General features: G+C 38.8%; 1 protein-coding gene across 1 annotated transcript in view; it reads right to left on the reverse strand.

Moving 5' to 3' along the window:
- Positions 1–20,153, reverse strand: part of LOC101350013 (cytochrome P450 2C42-like) — a 57,655-nt gene that overhangs the window by 31,087 nt on the left and 6,415 nt on the right. The window contains exons 2-6 of the mRNA XM_012557789.2: positions 14,446–14,547; positions 12,671–12,833; positions 12,348–12,497; positions 7,298–7,458; positions 6,003–6,179 (exon numbers count right to left, since the gene is read on the reverse strand). Coding sequence (XP_012413243.2) covers positions 6,003–6,179; positions 7,298–7,458; positions 12,348–12,497; positions 12,671–12,833; positions 14,446–14,547 — 753 coding nt within the window. The remainder of the gene's footprint in view (positions 1–6,002; positions 6,180–7,297; positions 7,459–12,347; positions 12,498–12,670; positions 12,834–14,445; positions 14,548–20,153) is intronic.

The following is a 20,153-nucleotide window of genomic DNA, read 5'->3' on the forward strand; positions in this document are numbered from 1 at the left end:
CCCTATCAATGGGTGTACATGCTAGATAAATCTAGTCATCTCCCTTGATAACATCAACTTCATTGTTTTTAAGCTCATCAACTCACACTTCATCTAAATCCAGGAAAGAGACCAGAGTACATATAAACCGATATTAATCTTTTCATCTTTTCAAGTGGATTTGGAGATCAGTAGTTACCTGTGCATAAACCAAAAAAACAAAACAAAACAAAAAACAACAACAACAAAAAACCTATTTCAATCGAGTTGATTCAGACTTATAGTAGAACTGCCCCATAGGGTTTCCAAGGAGTGGCTGCTGGATTCAAACTGCCGACTTTTTGGTTAGCTGCTGAGCTCTTAACCACTGTGCAAGATAGATTACACAAAACTTCGTTGAAAGGAATTAAAGAACGCCTACATAAGTGAAAAGATATTTCATATTCATAGATGTAACACTTAATACTGTTAACATAGCATTACTCCCATAATATATCTACAGATCTAATGAGATCCCTATCAAAATAAAAACTATCTTCTTTTTCGGAAATTGGTGAGCTTATCCTAAAAATTAGGGCTAGGAGGGTTGCAAGAAAATGGAGATGACTGTTAAAGGGTACGTGGCTCTTTTCAGGTTGATGACAATATTCTGAAATTGATGGTGGTTATGGCTGCACACCACCACATGTCTGTCAGTTTGTCATACTGTGGTAGCTTGCATATTGCTGTGATACTGGAAGCTTTGCCACTGGTATTTCAAATACCTGCAGGGTCACCCAAGGTGGATAGGTTTCAGCAGAACATCCAGATGAAGAAAGACGAGGAAGAAGGAACTGGCAGTCTACTTCTGAAAATATTGGCCAATGAAATCCTTATGAATAGGAGCATAATATTATCTGATATAGTGCCAGAAGTTGAGCCTCTCAGGTTGGAAAGCACTTAAAATACTACTGGGAAAAAGCTGTCTCCTCGTAGCAGATTTAACCTTAATGATGTGGATGGAGTCAATCTTTCGGGACTGTCATTTGCTGATGTGGCATGACTGAAAATGAGAAGAAACAGCTGCAAACATCCATTAATAATCGAAACATGAATGTATGAAGTTATGAGTCTAGGAAAATTAGAAGTGGTCAGAAATGAAATGGAACACATAAAGATCGATATCCTAGGCATTAGTGAGCTGAAGTGGACTGGTATTGGCCATTTTGAATCAATCATATGGTCTACTATGCCAGGAATGACAAATTGAAGAGGAATGGCACTTCATTCATCATCAAAAAGAACATTTCAAGGTTTATCCTGAAGTACAACACTTTCAGTGATAGGATAATATTCACATGCCTACAAGGAAGATCAGTTAATATGACCATTATTCAAATTTACACACCAACTACTAATGCCAAAGGTGAGGAAATTGAAGATTTTTACCAACTTCTGCAGTTGAAATTTATCAAACATGTAATCAAGAAGCATGATAATTACTGGTGATTGGAATGTGACAGTTGGAAACAAAGAAGAATGATGGGTAGTTGGAAAATACGACCTTGGTGATAGAGACTACGCTGGAGCTCGAATGATAGAATTTTGCAAGACCACTGACTTATTCATTGCAAATACCTTTTCTCAACAATATAAATGGCAACTATACACGTGGACCTCACTGGCTGGAAAACACTGGAATCAAATTGACTACATTTGTGGAAAGAGATGCTGGAAAATCTCAGTATCATCTGTCAGAACAAGGTCATGGGCAAACTGCAGAACAGACCATCAATTGCTCATATGCAAGTTCAAGTTGAAGCTGAAGAAAATTAAAACAAGTACAAAAAAGCCAAAATATGACCTTGAGTATATCCCACCTGAATTTGGAAACCATCTCAAGAACAGATTTGATTCATTGAAAACTAATGACTGAAGACCAGACAAGTCGTGGGAAGACATCAAGGACACATACATGAAGAAAGCAAGAGGTCATTAAAAAGACAAGAAAGAAAGAAAAGACCAAAATAGATGTCAGAAGAGACTCTGAAACTTGTTCTTGAATATAGAGTAATTAACACAAAAGGAATAAATGATGAAGTAAAAGAGCTAAACAGAATATTTCAAAGAGCAGCTTGAGAAGACAAAGTTTATAATGAAATGTGCAAAGACCTGGAGTTAGGAAACCAAAAGGGAAGAACACGTTTGCATTTCTCAAGCTGAAAGAACTGAAGAAAAAATTCAAGCTTCCAGTTCCAAGTTTGAAGGATTCTATGGTAAAATATTTATTGATGCATGAAGCATCAAAAGAAGATGGAAGGAATACATAGAGTCACTGTACCAAAAAGAATTGATCGACAGTCAGCCATTTCAGGAGGTACCATATGATCAAGAACCAATGGTACAGAAGGAGGAAGTCAAAGCTGCACTGGAGGCACTGATGAAAAACAAGGCTCCAGGAATTTGCAGAATACCAATTGAGATGTTTCAACAAAGGGATACATTGTTTGAGGTGCTCACTTGTCTATGCCAAGAAATTTGGAAGACAGCTACCTGGCCAATTAAGTGGAAGAGATCCACATTTGTGCCCATTCAAAGAAGGGTGAACCAACAGAACGTGAAAATGATTGAACAATATCATTGATATCACACAAAATTAAAATTGCTGTAGCTCATTCAAAAGTGATTGTGGCAGTGCATTGACAGGGAACTTCCAGAAATTCAAGCTGGATTTAAAAGAGGATGTGGAATGAGGGATATCATTGCTGATGTCAGATGGATCTTGGCTGAAAGCACAGAATACCAGAAAGGTGTTTACCTGTGTTTTATTGACTATGCAAAGGCATTCTACTGTGTGGATCATAACAAATTATGGATAATATTGTGAAGAATGGGAATTCCAGAACACTTAATTGTGCTCTTGTGGAATCTGTACATAGACCAACTGGCAGTTCTTTGAACAGAGCAAGGGGATACTGCATGGTTTAAAATCAAGAAAGGTGTGCATCAGTGTTGTATCCTTTCACTGCACTAATTCAATCTGTATGCTGAGCAAATAATCTGAGATGCTGGGCTACAGAAAGAAGAATGTGGCATCAGGATTGGTGGAAGACTCATTAACAACCTGCAATACGCAGATGACACAACCTTGTTTGCTGAGAGTGAAGAGGAGTTGAAGCGCTTACTGTTGATGATCAAACACTACAGCTTTCAGTATGGATTACACCTCAACATAAAGGAAACAAAAATCCTCACAACTGGACCAATAAGCAACATCATGATAAATGGAGAAAAGATTGACATTGTCAAGGGTTTCATTTTACTTGGATCCACAATTAACACCCACGGAAGCAGCACTCAGGAAAGAAAACGACATATTGCATTGGGCAAATTTGCTGCAAAAGACCTCTTTAAAGTGTTTACCATCAAAGATGTCACTTTGAAGACCAAGGTGCACCTGACTCAAGCCATGATATTTTCAATCACCTCATACGCATGTGAAAGCTGGACAATGAATAAGAAACACCAAAGGAGAATTGATGTCTGTTAACTATGGTGTTGGTGAAAAATATTGAATGTACCATGGACTGCCAGAAGAATGAACAAGTCTGTCTTGGAAGAAATACAACCAGAGAGCTCCTTGGAAGTGAGGATGGTGAGGCTCGTCTCCCTTACTTTAGACATGTTATCAGAAGGGACCAGTCCCTGGAGAAGGACACCATGCTTGGTAAAGGAGAGGGTGAGTGAAAAAGAGGAAGACCCTCAACAAGATAGATTGACACAGCGGCTGCAGCAATGGGCTCAGAGCATAACAATGATTGTGAGGATGGCACAGGATCGAGCAGTGTTTTGTTCTGTTGTACACAGGGTCACCACAACTCATAAATGACTGGATGGCAACTAGCAACAACATGTCTGCAGATCTCTGAATAAACTAAAAATCGTTGAAGTATACACTTTAAATGGGTGAAATGTGTGATATATAAATTATATCTCAATTTAAATTTAACAAAAAAATTAATCTAGCCTCTAAATACAATAATTATGCCCAGAAAAACAATGCTGTTTTTAAATATAACATTGAAGTAAATGTTGTTGTTGTTAGTTGCTGTCCCGTTGTCTCCAGCTCAAGGTTACCTTGTAATTGAAATACCAGAGACCATAGAGCCTTCCTCTACCTGGGAAAACTGGAGAGGGTTCAAAGCATTAAGGAATCCCCTGTAAATGTGAGCAAAATACTGAGAACTCATGTAGATGCATTGGTAAAAATCATGCAGGTGCAACTCACGTGGACACTTCTGAGAAAATATCTCCATACTTTTAATCAGATTCTCAAAATAACTGGACCACAGGAAAGGATAAAAATTATTGCACTAGCAGCAGAGAAGGCAGACAGAGGAAGTGATTTGCTTCTTCCCTCCCCCAGGTTCTTCCAACCATTCCATCTCCTTTACAACATTCCATCTGGAATACATGATTTAAACTTTAAACCGTCTGGGTCAAATTCCATGAATAATTCTGTGAATTTACCTCCTTCATTCCCATTTTGGACTACTAACTGACTTCTGTTTCCTGTCTAGTGCTGAAAACAGTGGCTGAATACAATAATGGTAGCCCCAGAGGAAGGAATCTCCTTCAGAGCTAGCATTTTTCTGTGTGTTCTGAATTCTACCTTTCTCCATTTCAATGAGAACCTTGTACCTAAGCATATATCTTTATGGCATCTATAGTACTCTGTTACACAGATTTTTGACCTGACCTTATTATCATTCAAATTCAGCAACCAAATCATTCTCGCTTTGCTTAAACTTTTCAAATATGATGTCTTGTCTCATTACTAAAATTTCACACACAAGCCCCTGTAATTTGGCTCCCATCCTCCCCTCTCTCCTAAAACCATACTCTATAAGGCTCCTAAACACACTTAACCAAATTCACAGGCCTTTCCAAGTATAACATTCTTCACGTCCCTATTTTGATTCATTTCTTCTTTGACTTCCTTGGTACTGCCTCATTGATTCTCTTCCTAGATCTTTGAGAACACAACAAAACGGAAAACTTTCATTTTATTTCAGACACCTCTGCATTTCGGATCCACAAGCTCAATGAAACCAAGTCTAAATAAATGAAAAATCTCCCAGATGGTCTTTGAGCTCCATTCTCATCATATAGATTGTTCTACAGATACCAGGATAATTTCCCTAAAATTATCCTATCCTTTTATGACCTATCTGATAAATTACCTATTGGATCAGATCAGAACTTTCCACGCCAGCATTTATGTTTACAGGTTACCTGAAAGAAACCAACATTAAATTCCATATCTGTCCAAATTCATGTTTGGAAATACACAATGCAGGCTTTGCTCTTCCATCTCCTTTCTCTCTTTGACACCACACTCCTCTCATCTGTACACCATTCAGCTCATCTGTAATGCCCTTTCCTGTCCCTCATTGAAAATATATTAAGATCTACACCAAACCTCAAAACATGCAGAAAGTTTACCTAAGCCAAGCCTTTCCTTCTCCCTATGTGCAATGATCATTTGTATCTTCATTTGGTGGCCTGATATTTCATATATTTTAGCTTATTGGTAATTGATTATATTTCACCTGAGGTGTGCATTCTGTTTCTCTTCAGGCAGATTCATTACCACCTAAAGAACATGGTTCATGCCCTCTAATTATTTAACTGTTCAACTTTAAATTATTCCATGATGCTTAGTGCAGATCAATGCATGCAGAGGTACTAAAAGTGCTTGTCAAGCATTTCTTGCCTGACCATTTATCTATCCCTAATAAGTACAAGGAGCCTTGGTGGTGTACTGGTTAAGTGTTATGGCTGCTAACCAAAAGGTCAGCAGTTTGAATCCACCAGACACTCCTTGGAAACCCTATGGGGCAGTTCAACTCTGACCTGTAGGGTTGCTATGAGTCAGAATTGTCTCAATGGCAACTAATTTGTTTTTTAGTAAGTACAGAACTATTCAATGATCCACAAAATGCACAAGCAAACAAATAACGGTTTGGCCTCTAACATCTTACCTGTTCCATTTTGATGAGGAAACAATCAATGAAGTCCCGGGGATTGTTAATGTCCAAGGATTCTTGATGTTCTTTCACTTTTTCCAAAAAATAACTTCTTAAATAAGCAACATTATTTAGTAATTTGTTATGACTCCCTGGGAAATAATCAATCAGCATGGGGAACGCATTGCAGAACTACAAGAGAAAAAAATCATTTATTAAATAAAAATCTTTTAATGAAGACATACATATGATGTGCCAACTCCTGGTTAAAACTGGGGCTATAAATATGAGTAGAAAATGGTCTCCATCTAGACGGGAGCTTCTTACTATACATATAAAATAATTCTCTATGTTTAGAAAGATTAGAGGAAGAAAACTGACCAGATGTTCAAGGACGATAATCATTTCTGATACTCATACATTATTTCTACAGTATAAAGGCATCTTTATATCAATCCTCTCATTTATATCAATTCTTTTCTACAACTTTGAAATATGAATGGCATAAATTACTATGATTCACATTTTGTAGGTGAGCACAGAGGAGGTTAAAGAAGTCTAAGCAACCTGATTGATAATAGAGTACGAAACTAGTCTTGACTGCTTCTACTTCTAGCAAGCTTACTCAGAAATATAATCAGGGTTTTAGAACTGGGAGGGGCTTGAAGACACCATGAAACTGAACTCAGTATTTTGTGGGTAAATACCTGTGCACCAGAGCAGCTAAGTGAGTTCTCTAAGATCACACAATTATCATCCAGGCAGAGTACAGGACATGCCAGCTAAGCACAGGGTAAAGTTGGGAAGATTGATTATGGTTTATACCTTGTAAACCCCAATCATTTTGTCATCTAGGATCCCAACTGAAGCATAACCAAATTTACCTTAGTAACGTATGTGGTCCTAAATAGTCTCCCTCCTTGATGTGCTAATTAGAATATTTCTTCCAAGTTATTTGATGCATAAGTCATTAAGTATTAAATGGAGGACAAGCCTTATTGGTAATGGAAGGCTTTCAACAAGGGCCTTAGACTTCCATTGAGTGATGTGGGCATGCTTTTGGGGTAGTCACTAAAGCACTTTATGGAAACTGGGCTTTGGGATTTAGTGGAAAACCATTGTGCAGGGAGCCAACGGGCTTGAAGAGAGCTCTGTATTCTGAGCATTCATTTAAAGAGTTTGACTGTATTTCCCAGATATTCACTCCATGTTGCTAAGCTCTGGCCAGGACTTTTGTGTTCAAACATTCATTTCACAGCTTGATTCATTACAGAATTTTGCACTTCTCAGAGAAAGGATCTTGGTCTCACCTGCATCCATGGGGAGCTCACAATCTGTGTGTTTTCATCCAATTTTTCTAGCAAGTTCAGAAAATCTTGATCTGTATACTCAAAACGTTTCTGGAAAATAATGGAGCAGATCACATTGCAGGGAGCACAGGCCAGGATGAAAGTGGGATCACAGGGTGAGGCTAAAGAGTTGGAAACATGAAAAAATACCATTAAAATATACATATAAATCTCTTTGTCACTGAAATACTAAGTTTGAAACAACATCTACTTACAAATTCCCTTGTCAGCCAAATACTCAGCATGCCAACAATCCACATGTTGGTTTTCAAACTGAATTGATCATTCCTTCCTACCTAGTTTAATAATGATGTTTCCAATACTCTATTCACTTTTCCTGCATTTATTTACACCATTCTAGATCAAGGTGTGTATAATTTTGGAGGGTAAAGGAAAACAGAATATAAAGACACTGTTTTTCAAAAATATCTAATAATCCTCTTTAAAGTTCTAAACAGCAAAGATGTCACTTTGAGGATGAGGTGAACCTGACCCAAGCCATGGTCTTTTCAATCGCCTCTTGTGTATGTGAAAGGTGCACAATGAGAAAAGAAGACAGAAGAATTGTTGTGTTGAAATAGGGGTGTTAGCAAAGAATATACTATGGAGTGCCAGAAGTATGAATAAATCGGTCTTAGAAGAAATGCAGCCAGAATGCCCCTTAGAGCAAAGACGGCAAGAATTTTTCTTGTTGACTTTATACACATCATCAGGAAATTCCAATCCCTAAATAAAGACATCATGTTTGATAAAGTAGAGGGTCAGCAAAAATGAGGAAAACCCTCAGTGAGCTGTATTTATACAAAGGGCAAGATTTCATTCTATTATACATAAGGTTGACAACATCAACAATAATCCAAGTTGTGATTATAGGATCATATCTGTCTGCAAACCTTGCTGACAATTAAGCACCGATAAGGGAAGGGAGAAAATAGTTAGGGACCTCAACATTTCTTATATATACTGAATAGTTAAAGGAACCATGTGTAGAACCAGCAGAGGGAAAGGTTAAAGAGAGTGTTTACAGGTGAATTCAGGTATTTTAAAGAACAGATGTAAAAAATAAAAAAAATTCCATGCTGTATGAGTAGGAAAACTAACACAAATGAACAGAAATTATAAGAAGACAGTTTGTCTAAAATAAACATAAAATGAGAAATTTTCATTTCATACTTAAATGATATGTAGGGCAAAAAAATGAAAAAGGTAAATTAATGAATGGAATCCTTTTACTTGTTCCTTTCAGTTTGGGAGGGCAGAGATCCTTTCTCATTCTAGGAACCCATCATCTGCAATCAAGAGCCCTGGTGACACAGTGGTTAAGTGCTCGGCTGCTAACCTAAAGGTCAGTGGTTTGAATTCACCAGCGTTCCGAGGGACATGGCATTCTGCTCCCATAAAGAATTACAGCCTTGGATTATTCACAATAGCAAAAAGATGGAAACAACTTAAGTGCTCATCAACAGATGAATGGATAAACAAATTATGGTACATACATGCCATGGAACGCTATGCAACAATAAAGAACAATGATCAACCTGTGAAACATCTCACAACATGCATGAATCTGGAGGGCATTATGCTGAGTGAAATAAGTCAATCACGAAAGGGCAATTATTGTATAAGACCGCTATCATAAAACTCACAAAAAGGTTTATACATGGGGAAAAAAACAAACAAACAAACAAACAAACAAACAAACAAAACCACAACAACCTTTGATGGTTACGAGGGAGGGGAGGGGACAGGAGGGGCAATCACTAAGTAGTTAGCAGACAAGTGTAAACTTTGGTGAAGAGAAAGACAACACACTATATAGGGGAAGTCAGCGGCACATTGACCAAGGGAAAGTCATAGATGCTTTCTAGACACATCCAAACACCCTGAGGGACCAAGTTACTGGGGTTGAGGGCTGGGGACCATAGTATGGGGGGACATCTAGGTCAATTGGTATAACATAGTTCATAAAAATAGTGTTTATATGCTGCTTTTGTGAGTAGCATCTGGGGTTTTAAAATCTTTGGAGTGGCCATCTAAGATATATCTACTGGTCCCATCCGGTCTGGAGTGAAGGAGAATGAAAAAAACCAAAGACACAAGGAAAATAATTAGTCCAAAGGACTAATGGACCACATGAACCACAGCCTTCACCAGCCTGAGCTCAGAAGAAATAGATGGTGCCTAGCCACCACCATTGACTGCTCTGACAGAGATCACAAGAGGGTCCCAGACAGAGTGGGAGAAAAATGTAGAACAAAATTCAATTTCACAAAAAATGACCAGACTTACTGGTCAGACAGAGACTGGAGGAACCACTGGGACTATGGCCCCAGGACACCCTGCTAACTAAGAACTGAAGCCACTCCCAAAGTCCACCTTTCTGCCAAAGATTAGATAGGCCTATAAAACGAACAATAACACATGTGAGGAACATGCTTCATACTTCAGTCAAGTATGCAAGACCAAATGGGTAACACCTGCCCAAAAACAAAGACGAGACGGCAGAAAGGGACAGGAAAACTGGAAGAATGGACACAAGGAGCCCGGAGTGGAAAGAGAGAGAGTGCTGACACATTGTGGGGATTGCAACCAATGTTACAAAACAATTTGTATACAAATTTTTGAATGAGAAACTAATTTGCACTGTAAACTTTCACCTAAAGTCTAATAAAATTTTTTAAAAAAGAATTGCTTAGAAGACACATTAAAAAAAAAAAAAACACTACAGCCTTGGAAACCCTTTGTGTCTCTATGAGTTGGACTTGACTGGACAGCAATGGGTTTTTTGGGTTCATCTCCAATCAGCCCCATAACCGATTTTTTTTTTTTTTGGCCAGGCTCACCCTTTGTGGTCTTGTGGGATATTGCTCTATATAACCATCTACAAAATAACTATGTTATACCAAAAAAAAAAAAAAAAATCCATTGCCGTCTAGTTGATTCCAACTCATAGTGACCCTATAGCACAGAGTGGAACTGTCCCATAGGGTTTCCAAGGAGCAGCTGGTGGATTCAAACTGCTGACCTTTTGGTTAGCAGTCAAGCTCTTGAGCACTGTGCCACCAGGGCTCCATAATTGTTACAGTGAATTTTAAAATTTGATCATCATTTAGGTCAATTCCATCATTTTACAGATAAAGAAATTAAAGAAAATGTTTTATTAGTTTTTGGTTGAGGATTTGTAAAATGAAATTGTTCTAATCAAATGAACTGTAACTTTACAGGTAAAAAGTCCCCAGATTCATATCTATAGATGTAATAAGGGTGACTGAATCAAAAGTGTTGTGAAGATATGATAGAGTATCAAACCATAAGCCTGGAGAGCTAGCTTCTCCTGTCCTATCTGAAACCCAAAACTCTGCAGGGACCCACGCTTTCAGAAAAGTTTTATTTTAGCTTGGTGTCATGGATTGAGTTGCGTCCCCAAAAAATATCTGTCAGCTTGGCTGCATCATGATTCCCAGTGTTGTATGATTGTGTAATCTGATGTGATTTCCTTATGTGTTGTAAACTCTATCACTATGATGAGGTTATATGTGATCTCCTTATGTATTGTAAATTCTGTCACTGTGATGAGGTTATACTGATGAGGTTTACAAGATTAAATAGTGTCTTAAAGAAATCTCTTTTGAGATATAAAAGAGAGAAGTGATCAGAACACACGGGGGCCTCATACCACCAAGAAAGCAGTGCCAGGAGCAGAGCATGTCCTTTGGACCTGAGGTTCCTGCTCAGAGAAGCTCCTAGTCCGGGGGAAGATTGATGATGATGAGGACCTTCCTCCAGAGCCGACAGAGAGAAAAAGCCTTCCCCTGGAGCTGACGCCTTGAATTTGGGCTTCTAGCCTACTAGACTGAGAAAATAAATTTCTCTTTGTGAAAGCCATCCACCTGTGGTATTTCTGTTGGAGCAGCACTAGATGACTAAGACAGTTGGCACTGGGGATATTTTAGGATCTTTTGGGATTTATTTGTGTGTGTGTGGTTCAAAGCTAAAATCTAAATTTCAATCTTTCTTTTCCCTTCACTGAAAGAAGGAAATAAAATCCAGGGTAATTTGGAATCAAAGCTGAAAACCAGTGTTATTTTGAAATGTATTTTATAGTTCAGAAGAGCTGGCAGTGGGAGGTAAAAAATTATCATAAGTGTTCTAACCCAAAATCCAGTTATGGAGTGGAAAAAAGATAAGCAAAGAGAAACAGAAGCAATTTATCATTAGAGAAGATAGAGCAAAGAGTTGTTAATAACAGTTGAAATCTAGTTAAGTAAATTATTTTATAAACTGGTATTTGTGTATTTTGCAGAACTGTGCCATACCATACATTTCTTAAACAAATCAATACAGTTAATAGAGAATAAAATTAAGTAGTTTATGCTGATAGTTTTAAAATATCCTGTGTTCACAGAGAATCACAATTGATGAGAATTTACTAAGAGATGCCTAGGCAATGAAAACCATAGACAAGCATCATGCCTGGTCAGAAATGCAGGCCTGGGCCTTGGCAGAAACCCTCAGACATGTCACTGAGGCTGACCATAACATAGAGTCCAAAGAAGTGAAAGTAAAAAAATGCTTGTGTCATGGTCCATAGGGGTGTGATGAGATAATACCCATGGTGTCCACTTGACAATATTCCCCAGTGAAATGTTCTGGAATAGGTAACCCACAATTATGGCAGGGCAAAACATTGCTTTTAAACTCTAAGAAAATGAGACCCAAAATCTTCTATCTTTGTAACTTTCTCATTTGAAGAAAAACAAAGCCTAGAAAAGAATAGGATTAAAAGAGCCTTTTATACCCATGCTGTGTGCACAATCCTGCGCCCACACACAGAGCATAGATATATAAACGCTCCCTTGTTCTCTCCTTCAAATCCTTCCTCCTCCACCTGTGGATTTATATTCCCTATCCACAAGGAAAGACTTGGCCTCCTCTGAAATGTTTCCAAGGATGCCAATAGAGAAGAGAGCCATCTGTTACGGCCAGTGATACAGAGTAAAGAATCACCCACCGTTGGTTTCTCTCAAGGCCTCCACTAGGCAGCGGGCTTCCTCCTGAATGCGGTCCTCAGTGCTCCTCTTGCCCATCCCAAAATTCCTCAGGGTCATGAGGGAGAAACGTCTGATCTCCTTCCATCTCTTTCCATTGCTGAAAATGACTCCTGCCAGGAGGGAGAACGGAAACTAGAAGGGAGATCCTTGGCAAGGAAGAAGACACTGAACTAGGCAGCCACATGGGTGGGCCAAGTTCTGCCTGAGCAACATTTCAATCTCTGTTTTCTAGTCTTCCCCACACACCATTACCACTGCCCAGTAGGCTGACATGCTCACATACCAAAGTTCTTACTAGCTCTTTCAGCTACTGGAGAATGACCTCTTCCAGAAAATTCTTCTCCCAGATCTATCAGGGCTTCCTTAATTGCTTCATAGCCATGCAACACCACTGTGGGCTTCATGCCAAAATACAGAGTGAACACAGGGCCATAGGCTTTTGAGAACTGGGAAATGGAAAATGGGTGTAAATATTAGCAAAAGAAGTCACTAATCTATAAGCTGAGCAGTAGTCAGACTGATATTGTCATCATATTCTTGATATTTTTATTATACCACATCCAATTTCAAATATTTTTAGTTTTATACAGACAGATGATGGTGATTTTATAGCTGTTATTTAAGAGGTCTCTGATGTGTCAGGCAATCGGACAGACAGTTGTTCCACACATTGTTACCGCTAACTTCATATGAACACCATGCGCAGGTTTACTTACCCCTATTTTACAGAAAAGGAAACTGAGATCCAGAGATGTTCAATTTTGTTTCCAGTGTCTCTCAGCTAATAATTAAAACCTATTGCTGTTGAATTGATTCTGACTCACAGGGCCTTATAAGACAGAGCAGAATTGCCCTAAAGAGTTTCCAAGGCTGCAATCTTTACAAAGCAGACTGCCACATCTTTCTCCCATGGAGGGGTTGGTGGTTTCCAACTGCAGTCCTTTTGGTTAGCAACCGAGTGCTTAACCACCGCTCCATCAGGGCTCCTTCAGCTAATAATCAGAAGACCCGAATTTGAAACTTTTCTTGGTCAATTTATGATACATGGACAATGTTTTATCCCCACTACCCACCTCTGGACCAGTATCCAGCTTACTGACTTATAAACCTCTTCCCATGGAGATTCTATTCAGTAGCACTGTGATGAATACTAGAAATCTATATTTTTAAAAATTAGCCCATATGATTCCAAGCCCAGCCCAGTTTGAGATCCGTGGGTATGGCTAACACAGAAAGACAGGGGGTACCACAGAGGCAGTGCCAGGACAGGCAGCTTTTCATGGAAGAACCATTTCTTCCATCCTGCGGCATTCCCAGGCCACAGATAGCAGCTCTGCGCAGAGTCCAAAAGGATGCTGCCACCACCAGGGCCTCCCTGATTACTGCTTTCTTTCATTCATCTAGGCTTGTTCTTAACCCATTGCTATTTCCTGGACTACAGGTGTAATCTGCTTTAATTTAAATTTAATTTTCATGGCTAACCTGAACAAAACACACGGCTGATACAGTAGATGACTTCCTGAATGAACTTTCTAATCAAACCACTTCCAATATGCTTTACCTTCACCAAAAAATCACAGCAAACCATTGTGAAACAATGAAGGGCATCATGCTCCCTCTGTTTGCCACTTCACCACTTCATTATTCTGATTCTGTATTACAGTGACTGAACAAAATTTTTCTCTTCTCCCAAAATGCATTATTTCATTACTTTATTTCTGAGGATGACAGACCAGGAGGAAAAAAAAAAAAAAAAAAGGAACAGAAATAGCAAAATCCACAGGGAATATTTTAAGATGATTTATTTTAATACTTTATTTCTAGGAGTACATTATATTTTAAAAACCAAGTTAAAAAAAAAAAAAAACCCTTTGCAGTCGAGTTGATTCTGACTCATAGTGACCCTCTAGAACAGAGTAGAACTGCCCCGTAGGGTTTCTAGAGTGTCTGGTGGATTTGAACTGCCAACCTTTTGGTTAGCAGCTGTAGCTCTTAACCACTATGCAACTAATTTACTTACCCCCTGCAAACTACTGGGGGAGCATAAAGCATACTTACATTGCGTAGGGAACTGCTGATGTCCTTCACATCTACATGTAGGATATTTCCAATAATTGGGAGAGGAGTGGGGCCGGGCGGGAGCTTCCCTTTCCCATAGCTCTGTTTCCAGAGAGAAAAGAGAAGCAAACTGGAGAGACAAATCACCAGGATCACCACTGGATCCATTGAAGCCTTCTCTTCTTACTCAGGCAACTATAGGCTTCTAATCCAAAGATCTTCAATACTCCCTACTGCTTAACTTGTGATTCTGATGAATAAGGTGACCAATCAGATAGATGTGCTGTAATCCCTTCTGAGCAGACTTTGGCCCACTGATAGAGATACAAATAAAGTGTCATTTCATCTTCCTCTCTTTCTTTCCACCACCAATGCCCCAGCCTGTAGGTTTTAATTTAACCAGTATAGGGTTGAGCCCAGTTACTGGTTAAAAAAAAAAAAAAATTAAGAAAACACCACTTGTGGTTCCAATGTGCAGCTAGCATTAACTACTGAAGTAAATGACTTGATAGAAAATATTGTACAGCATTCTGAATTCTCAGACTAATGACCAGCTGGGAATTTATGTCTTTGAGGGAGTCAGTGTATTCCATGTCTTGTGTATAAAAATGCTGTCCTGTATGGCTTTATGAAATATTAGAAGACATTAATGTTGAAAATGGAAGACTTTTGAACTATTTTAATGTATTATGTTAACATATCTTTGTCTAAATATAAGATACCTTGCATAACTCATGCACCTCGAATGACCAAATATGTATCAAGTAATTATTATATGCTAAGTAAATTTATACCTCTTTTATCATTAAAGTCTACCCTCCCCACCAATTCACTAGAAGGTTGAGATGATTTTTTTTTTTTTTTTTCAAATGGAAAGGAGGACACTGGGAGAGCAGCCTTCCAGTATCACACGACCCCTATGTGGCAGAACTGGGATTTGAGTGAGACCTTCTGATGCCCATGTGGAGTGCTAGCTCTTAAACCACAGCTAACTCAAGAATAAAACTTAGCACAACAAAACAAAACCCCAAAATATTAGTTACTCTGAATATACTCCCCACTGACTCTGTTCACAACACTGAAGGCTTCACATTAAATATATAAAATACAAGCAGTTTCCCTAGTCAATTCCAACTCATGGCAACCCCATATGTGTCAGAGTAGAATTGTGCTCCATACAGTTTTCAACAGCTGATTTTTTGTAAGTAGATAGCCAGGGCTTCCTTCCTGGGAACACTTATATGGCCTTGAACTCCCAACCTTTCAGTTAGCAGCTGAGCGTGTTAACTGTTTGCACTACCCAAGGACTCCTCTCATTAAATAGAAGCCCATATTTGATTCCACAGATAATAACACCATAGGTGCTCAAGATAAAACGTGTCTCCCCTCTCCATCGCTGCAGAGATGAAGTGTGCTCAGCATAACTGAGGGAAGAGCCAGTCTCAGAGGAATTTGGTGGGAAAGGCTTGAGAATCTATGGTTTCCCCCACCTCCCAGTTACCTCCTCACCCAGATGCTTCTGTTGCTTTTTTGATCTGTCTTTGTCAGAAATAATGGAATGAACTAATGCCGAGCAAGGAAGGGAGATTATAGGAAGAACAACAGTTGTGTGCTTTGGTGCAAAAGGGGAGTAGAGACTTTATTAAACAGACACACAGCACAGAATGAACACAATGTGCACACATCACAGAACTAAACGGGAGATGACACTTAGTGGACATGAGGATCTAAATATAACTGGATTGATATACACTACTTTATCACTCATGGCAATGCTTGTACAAAGGAGTGTTCTGTAAAGATATTGTCACATTTGATAGTTATTAGTGAAGTTGTTTTTAAGATCTTTTATTAAGGGAAAATTACTTTGTCAATTCAAAATATCTTACCCCTTAGGTTTACAAAACAAACTCGTTGCTGTCCAGTGGATTCTAACTCATAACGACCCTATCGGAAAGAGTAGAAATGCCCCATAGGGTTTCCAAGGAGCGACTGGTGGATTCCAACTGCTGACCTTTTGGTTAGCAGCAGAGTTCTTAACCACTAAGCCACCACGACTAATGTTTACATTAGAGATTGGCAATTTAGAGAGAATTTTCACACCCATAATATCTCTTTTGATTTCCTCAATTGTATGCCTATTCTAAAATTATTCCACTTCAGAGATGAGTAAGTTGGGCCTATGAGATTCACTGCCTTGTTCAAGGACACACAGTCTGAGCATTGAACATTGAACATTCAGTTCAAGAGGTCACCAACATTTACTAAGTGTGTACTATGATGCAGCATTTCATGATCTATCCTAACCAATGACTTTGAAAATAAACAATAACTGAGTTAATAATTGCAGCACAAATGGGAGGTCAGTAAAGTTTGATTTTGTAACCCTTAGAACTTGAGTGAGCCCGGGTGACCTGGAACTCTTTGTCCAAGACAAAGAGAAGCAGTGATTTAGCTGCTTGACTCACAGAGCCCTGGATGCTAAAAGCATCACATTACTTTATTTGAATAAAATAAACTCCACTGGTCTCTTTAGAGAAATCATTTTATTCCAGAGAGATGGGCGTCTTTGCTCTGCTTCTCCTTCCTTCTCCTGAGGTTCCTCCTGGGCCCTTTCTTGTTGTATAGAATGAGGGAACTGTAGATATTTTAGAGACAGAAGGATCTCAGATCCAACAGTCTGATCATTGCTGTATTTATTTATTTATTTTCCTTTTTTTGATTGTGCTTTAGATGAAGCTTTACATAGCAACCAAGTTTCTCGTTAAACAATACACGTATCGTTTAGTGACACTGTTTGTCAAACCCAGGACGTGTCAACACTCTCCCTTTCTCAACCTTGGATTCTCCACTGCCAGCTTTGCTTTCCCCTCCTGCCTTGTCATCCTTGCCCCTGGGCTGGTGTGCATATTTAGTCTCATTTTGTTTTATGGGCCTGTCAATTCTTTGGCTGAAGGGTGAACCTCAGGAGTGATTTCATTACTGAGCTAAAAGGAGTGATTTCATTACTGAGCTAAAAGGGTGTCCGGGGGCCATAGTCTGGGGTTTCTCCAGTCTCTGTCAGACCAGTAAGTCTGCTCTTTTTTTCTTTTTTTTTTTTTTTGAGTTAGAATTTTGTTCTACATTTTTCTCCAACTCTGTCCAGGACACTCTACTGTGATCCCTCTCAGAGCAGTTGGTGGTGGTAGCTGGGCACCGTCCAGTTGTGCTAGACTCAGTGTGGTGGAGGCTGTGGTAGTTGTGTTTTTGGTTTTCTTCACTCTCCCTTGCTCCAGATGGGATGGGACAAGTGGAGTATCTTAGATGGTTGCTCACAAGGTTTTAATACCCCAGATGCTACTCATCAAAGTAGGATGTAGAACATTTTAGATATCCCCTGAGACTATGGTCCCCAGCCCTCAGCCCAGTAATTCAGTCTCTCAGGGAGTTTGGATATGTCTATGAAGCTTCCATGACCTTGCCTTGTCAAGATGTGCTGACTTCCCCAGTATTGTATACTGTCTTACCCTTCACCAAAGTTACCACTTATCTATTGTTTATTTAGTATTTTTCCCTCCCCTCCCTTGTAACCATCAAAGATTATTTCTTTCTGTGTGTAAACCTTTTCATGAGTTTTTATAATAGTGGTCTCGTACAATATTTGTCCTTCATGATTGACTTATTTCACTCAGTATAATGCCCTCCAGATTCATCCTTGTTGTGAGATGTTTCGTGGATTCATCATTGTTCTTTATCATTGCGAAGTAGTCCATTGTGTGTATGTACCATAGTTTGTTTATCCATTCATCTGTTGATGGGCACTGAGGTTGTTTCCATCTTTTTGCCATTGTGAACAGTGCTGCAAAGAACATGGGCGTGCATATTCTATTGGTGTAATGGCTCTCATTTCTCTAGGATATATTCCTAGAAGTAGGATTGCTGATTCATATGGTATTTTTATTTCTAGCTTTTTAAGGAAGTGCCATAGTGTTTCCTAAAATGGTTGTACCATTTTGCAATCCCAGCAGCACTGCATAAGAGTTCCAATCTCCCCTCAGCCTCTCCAATATTTGCTATTTTCTGTTTTTTTGATTCGTGCCAGTAACGCCGGGGTGAGATGGTATCTCATTGTGGCTTTGATTTACAGTTGTCAAATGGCTAGTGATCATGAGCATTTCCTCATGTGTCTGTTAGCTGCCTGAATGTCTTCTTTGGCAAAGTATCTGTTCATAACTTTGGCTTATTTTTTAAGTGGATTGTTTGTTTTATTTTTGTTGTAGAGTTGTTGGATTTTTCTATAGATTTTAGAGATTAGACCTTTGTCAGATCTATCATAGCCAAAATTTTTTTCCCAGTCTGTAGGTTCTCTTTTTGCTCTTTTGGTGAAGTCTTTTGATGAGCATAAGTGTTTAATTTTTGTAAGATCCCAGTTACCTAGCTTATCTTCTGGTGTTTATGTATTGTTAGTTATAGTTTGTATCCTGTTTATGCCATGTATTAGGGACTCTAGCACTGATCCTATTTTTTCTTTTATAATCTTTATAGTTTTTGGTTTTATATTTAGATCTGTGATCAGTTTTGAATTAGTTTTTGTGTACAGTGTGAGATATGGGTCCTGTTTCATTTTTTGCAGATGGACATCCAGTTTTGCTGGCACTATTTTTTAAAAAGACTGACTTTTCCCCATTTGATGGACTTTAGGCCTTTGTCGAAGATTAGGTGACTGTAGGTGGATGGATTTACATTTAGGTTTTCAATTCTGTTCATTGATGGTCAGTGTGTCTGTTGTTGTACCAGCACCAGGCTTTTTGACTACTGTAGCTGTATAGTGGGTTCTGAGGTCAAGAGGTGTGAGGCCTCCTACTTTATTCTTCTTCCATAGTGCTTTACTTATCTGAGGCCTCTTCCCTTTCCATATGAAATTAATGATTAGTTTTTTCATCTCCTTGAAAAATGCTGATAGTATTTGGATCGGAATGGCATTGTATTTGTAAATTGATTCGGGTGGATTGACATTTTCACAACATTGAGTCTACCTTTCCATAGCATGGTATGTTTTTCTATTTGGTAGTTCTTTTTTGGTTTCTTGCAGTAGTGCTTTGTAGTTTTCTTTGTATAGGTCTTACTAAATCCCTGGTCAGATTTATTCCTAAATGTTTTATTTTTTATGGGCTATTATAAATGGTATTGTTTTCCTGATTTCCTTTTTGTAGTTCTCTTTATTGTTGTATAGGAAGCCAACTGATTTATATTTTTTATCGTACTTCAGGTGAAGGCTTACGGAACAAATAGTTTCTCATGAAACAGTAGTATACATATTGTTTTATGACATTGGTTAACAACCCCACAACACGTCAACCCTCTCCTTTCTCGACCTTTTTTTTTTTGGTGAAAATATACATAGCCAAAGATACACCATTTCAAAAATTTCTACCTGCACAGTTCAGTGACATCGACTACGCTCTTTGAATTGTGCTGTTATTCTCACTTTAGATGAAGGCTTACAGAATAAAATAGTTTCTCATTAAACAGTTAGTACACATGTTGCCTTATGACATTGGTTAACAACCTCACAACACATCAACACTATCCTTACTCAACCTTGGATTCCCTATCACCAGCCTCCTTCTCCCCTTCTGCTTTCTGGCCCTTGTCACTGGACTCCTGTACCTTGTTAGTCTCATATGGTTTTACGGGGCTGTCCACTCCCAGGCTGAACAGTGAACCTC

Source organism: Trichechus manatus, unplaced genomic scaffold (genome assembly GCF_000243295.1).
Source record: "Trichechus manatus latirostris isolate Lorelei unplaced genomic scaffold, TriManLat1.0 scaffold00007, whole genome shotgun sequence".
Taxonomy (NCBI): domain Eukaryota; kingdom Metazoa; phylum Chordata; class Mammalia; order Sirenia; family Trichechidae; genus Trichechus; species Trichechus manatus.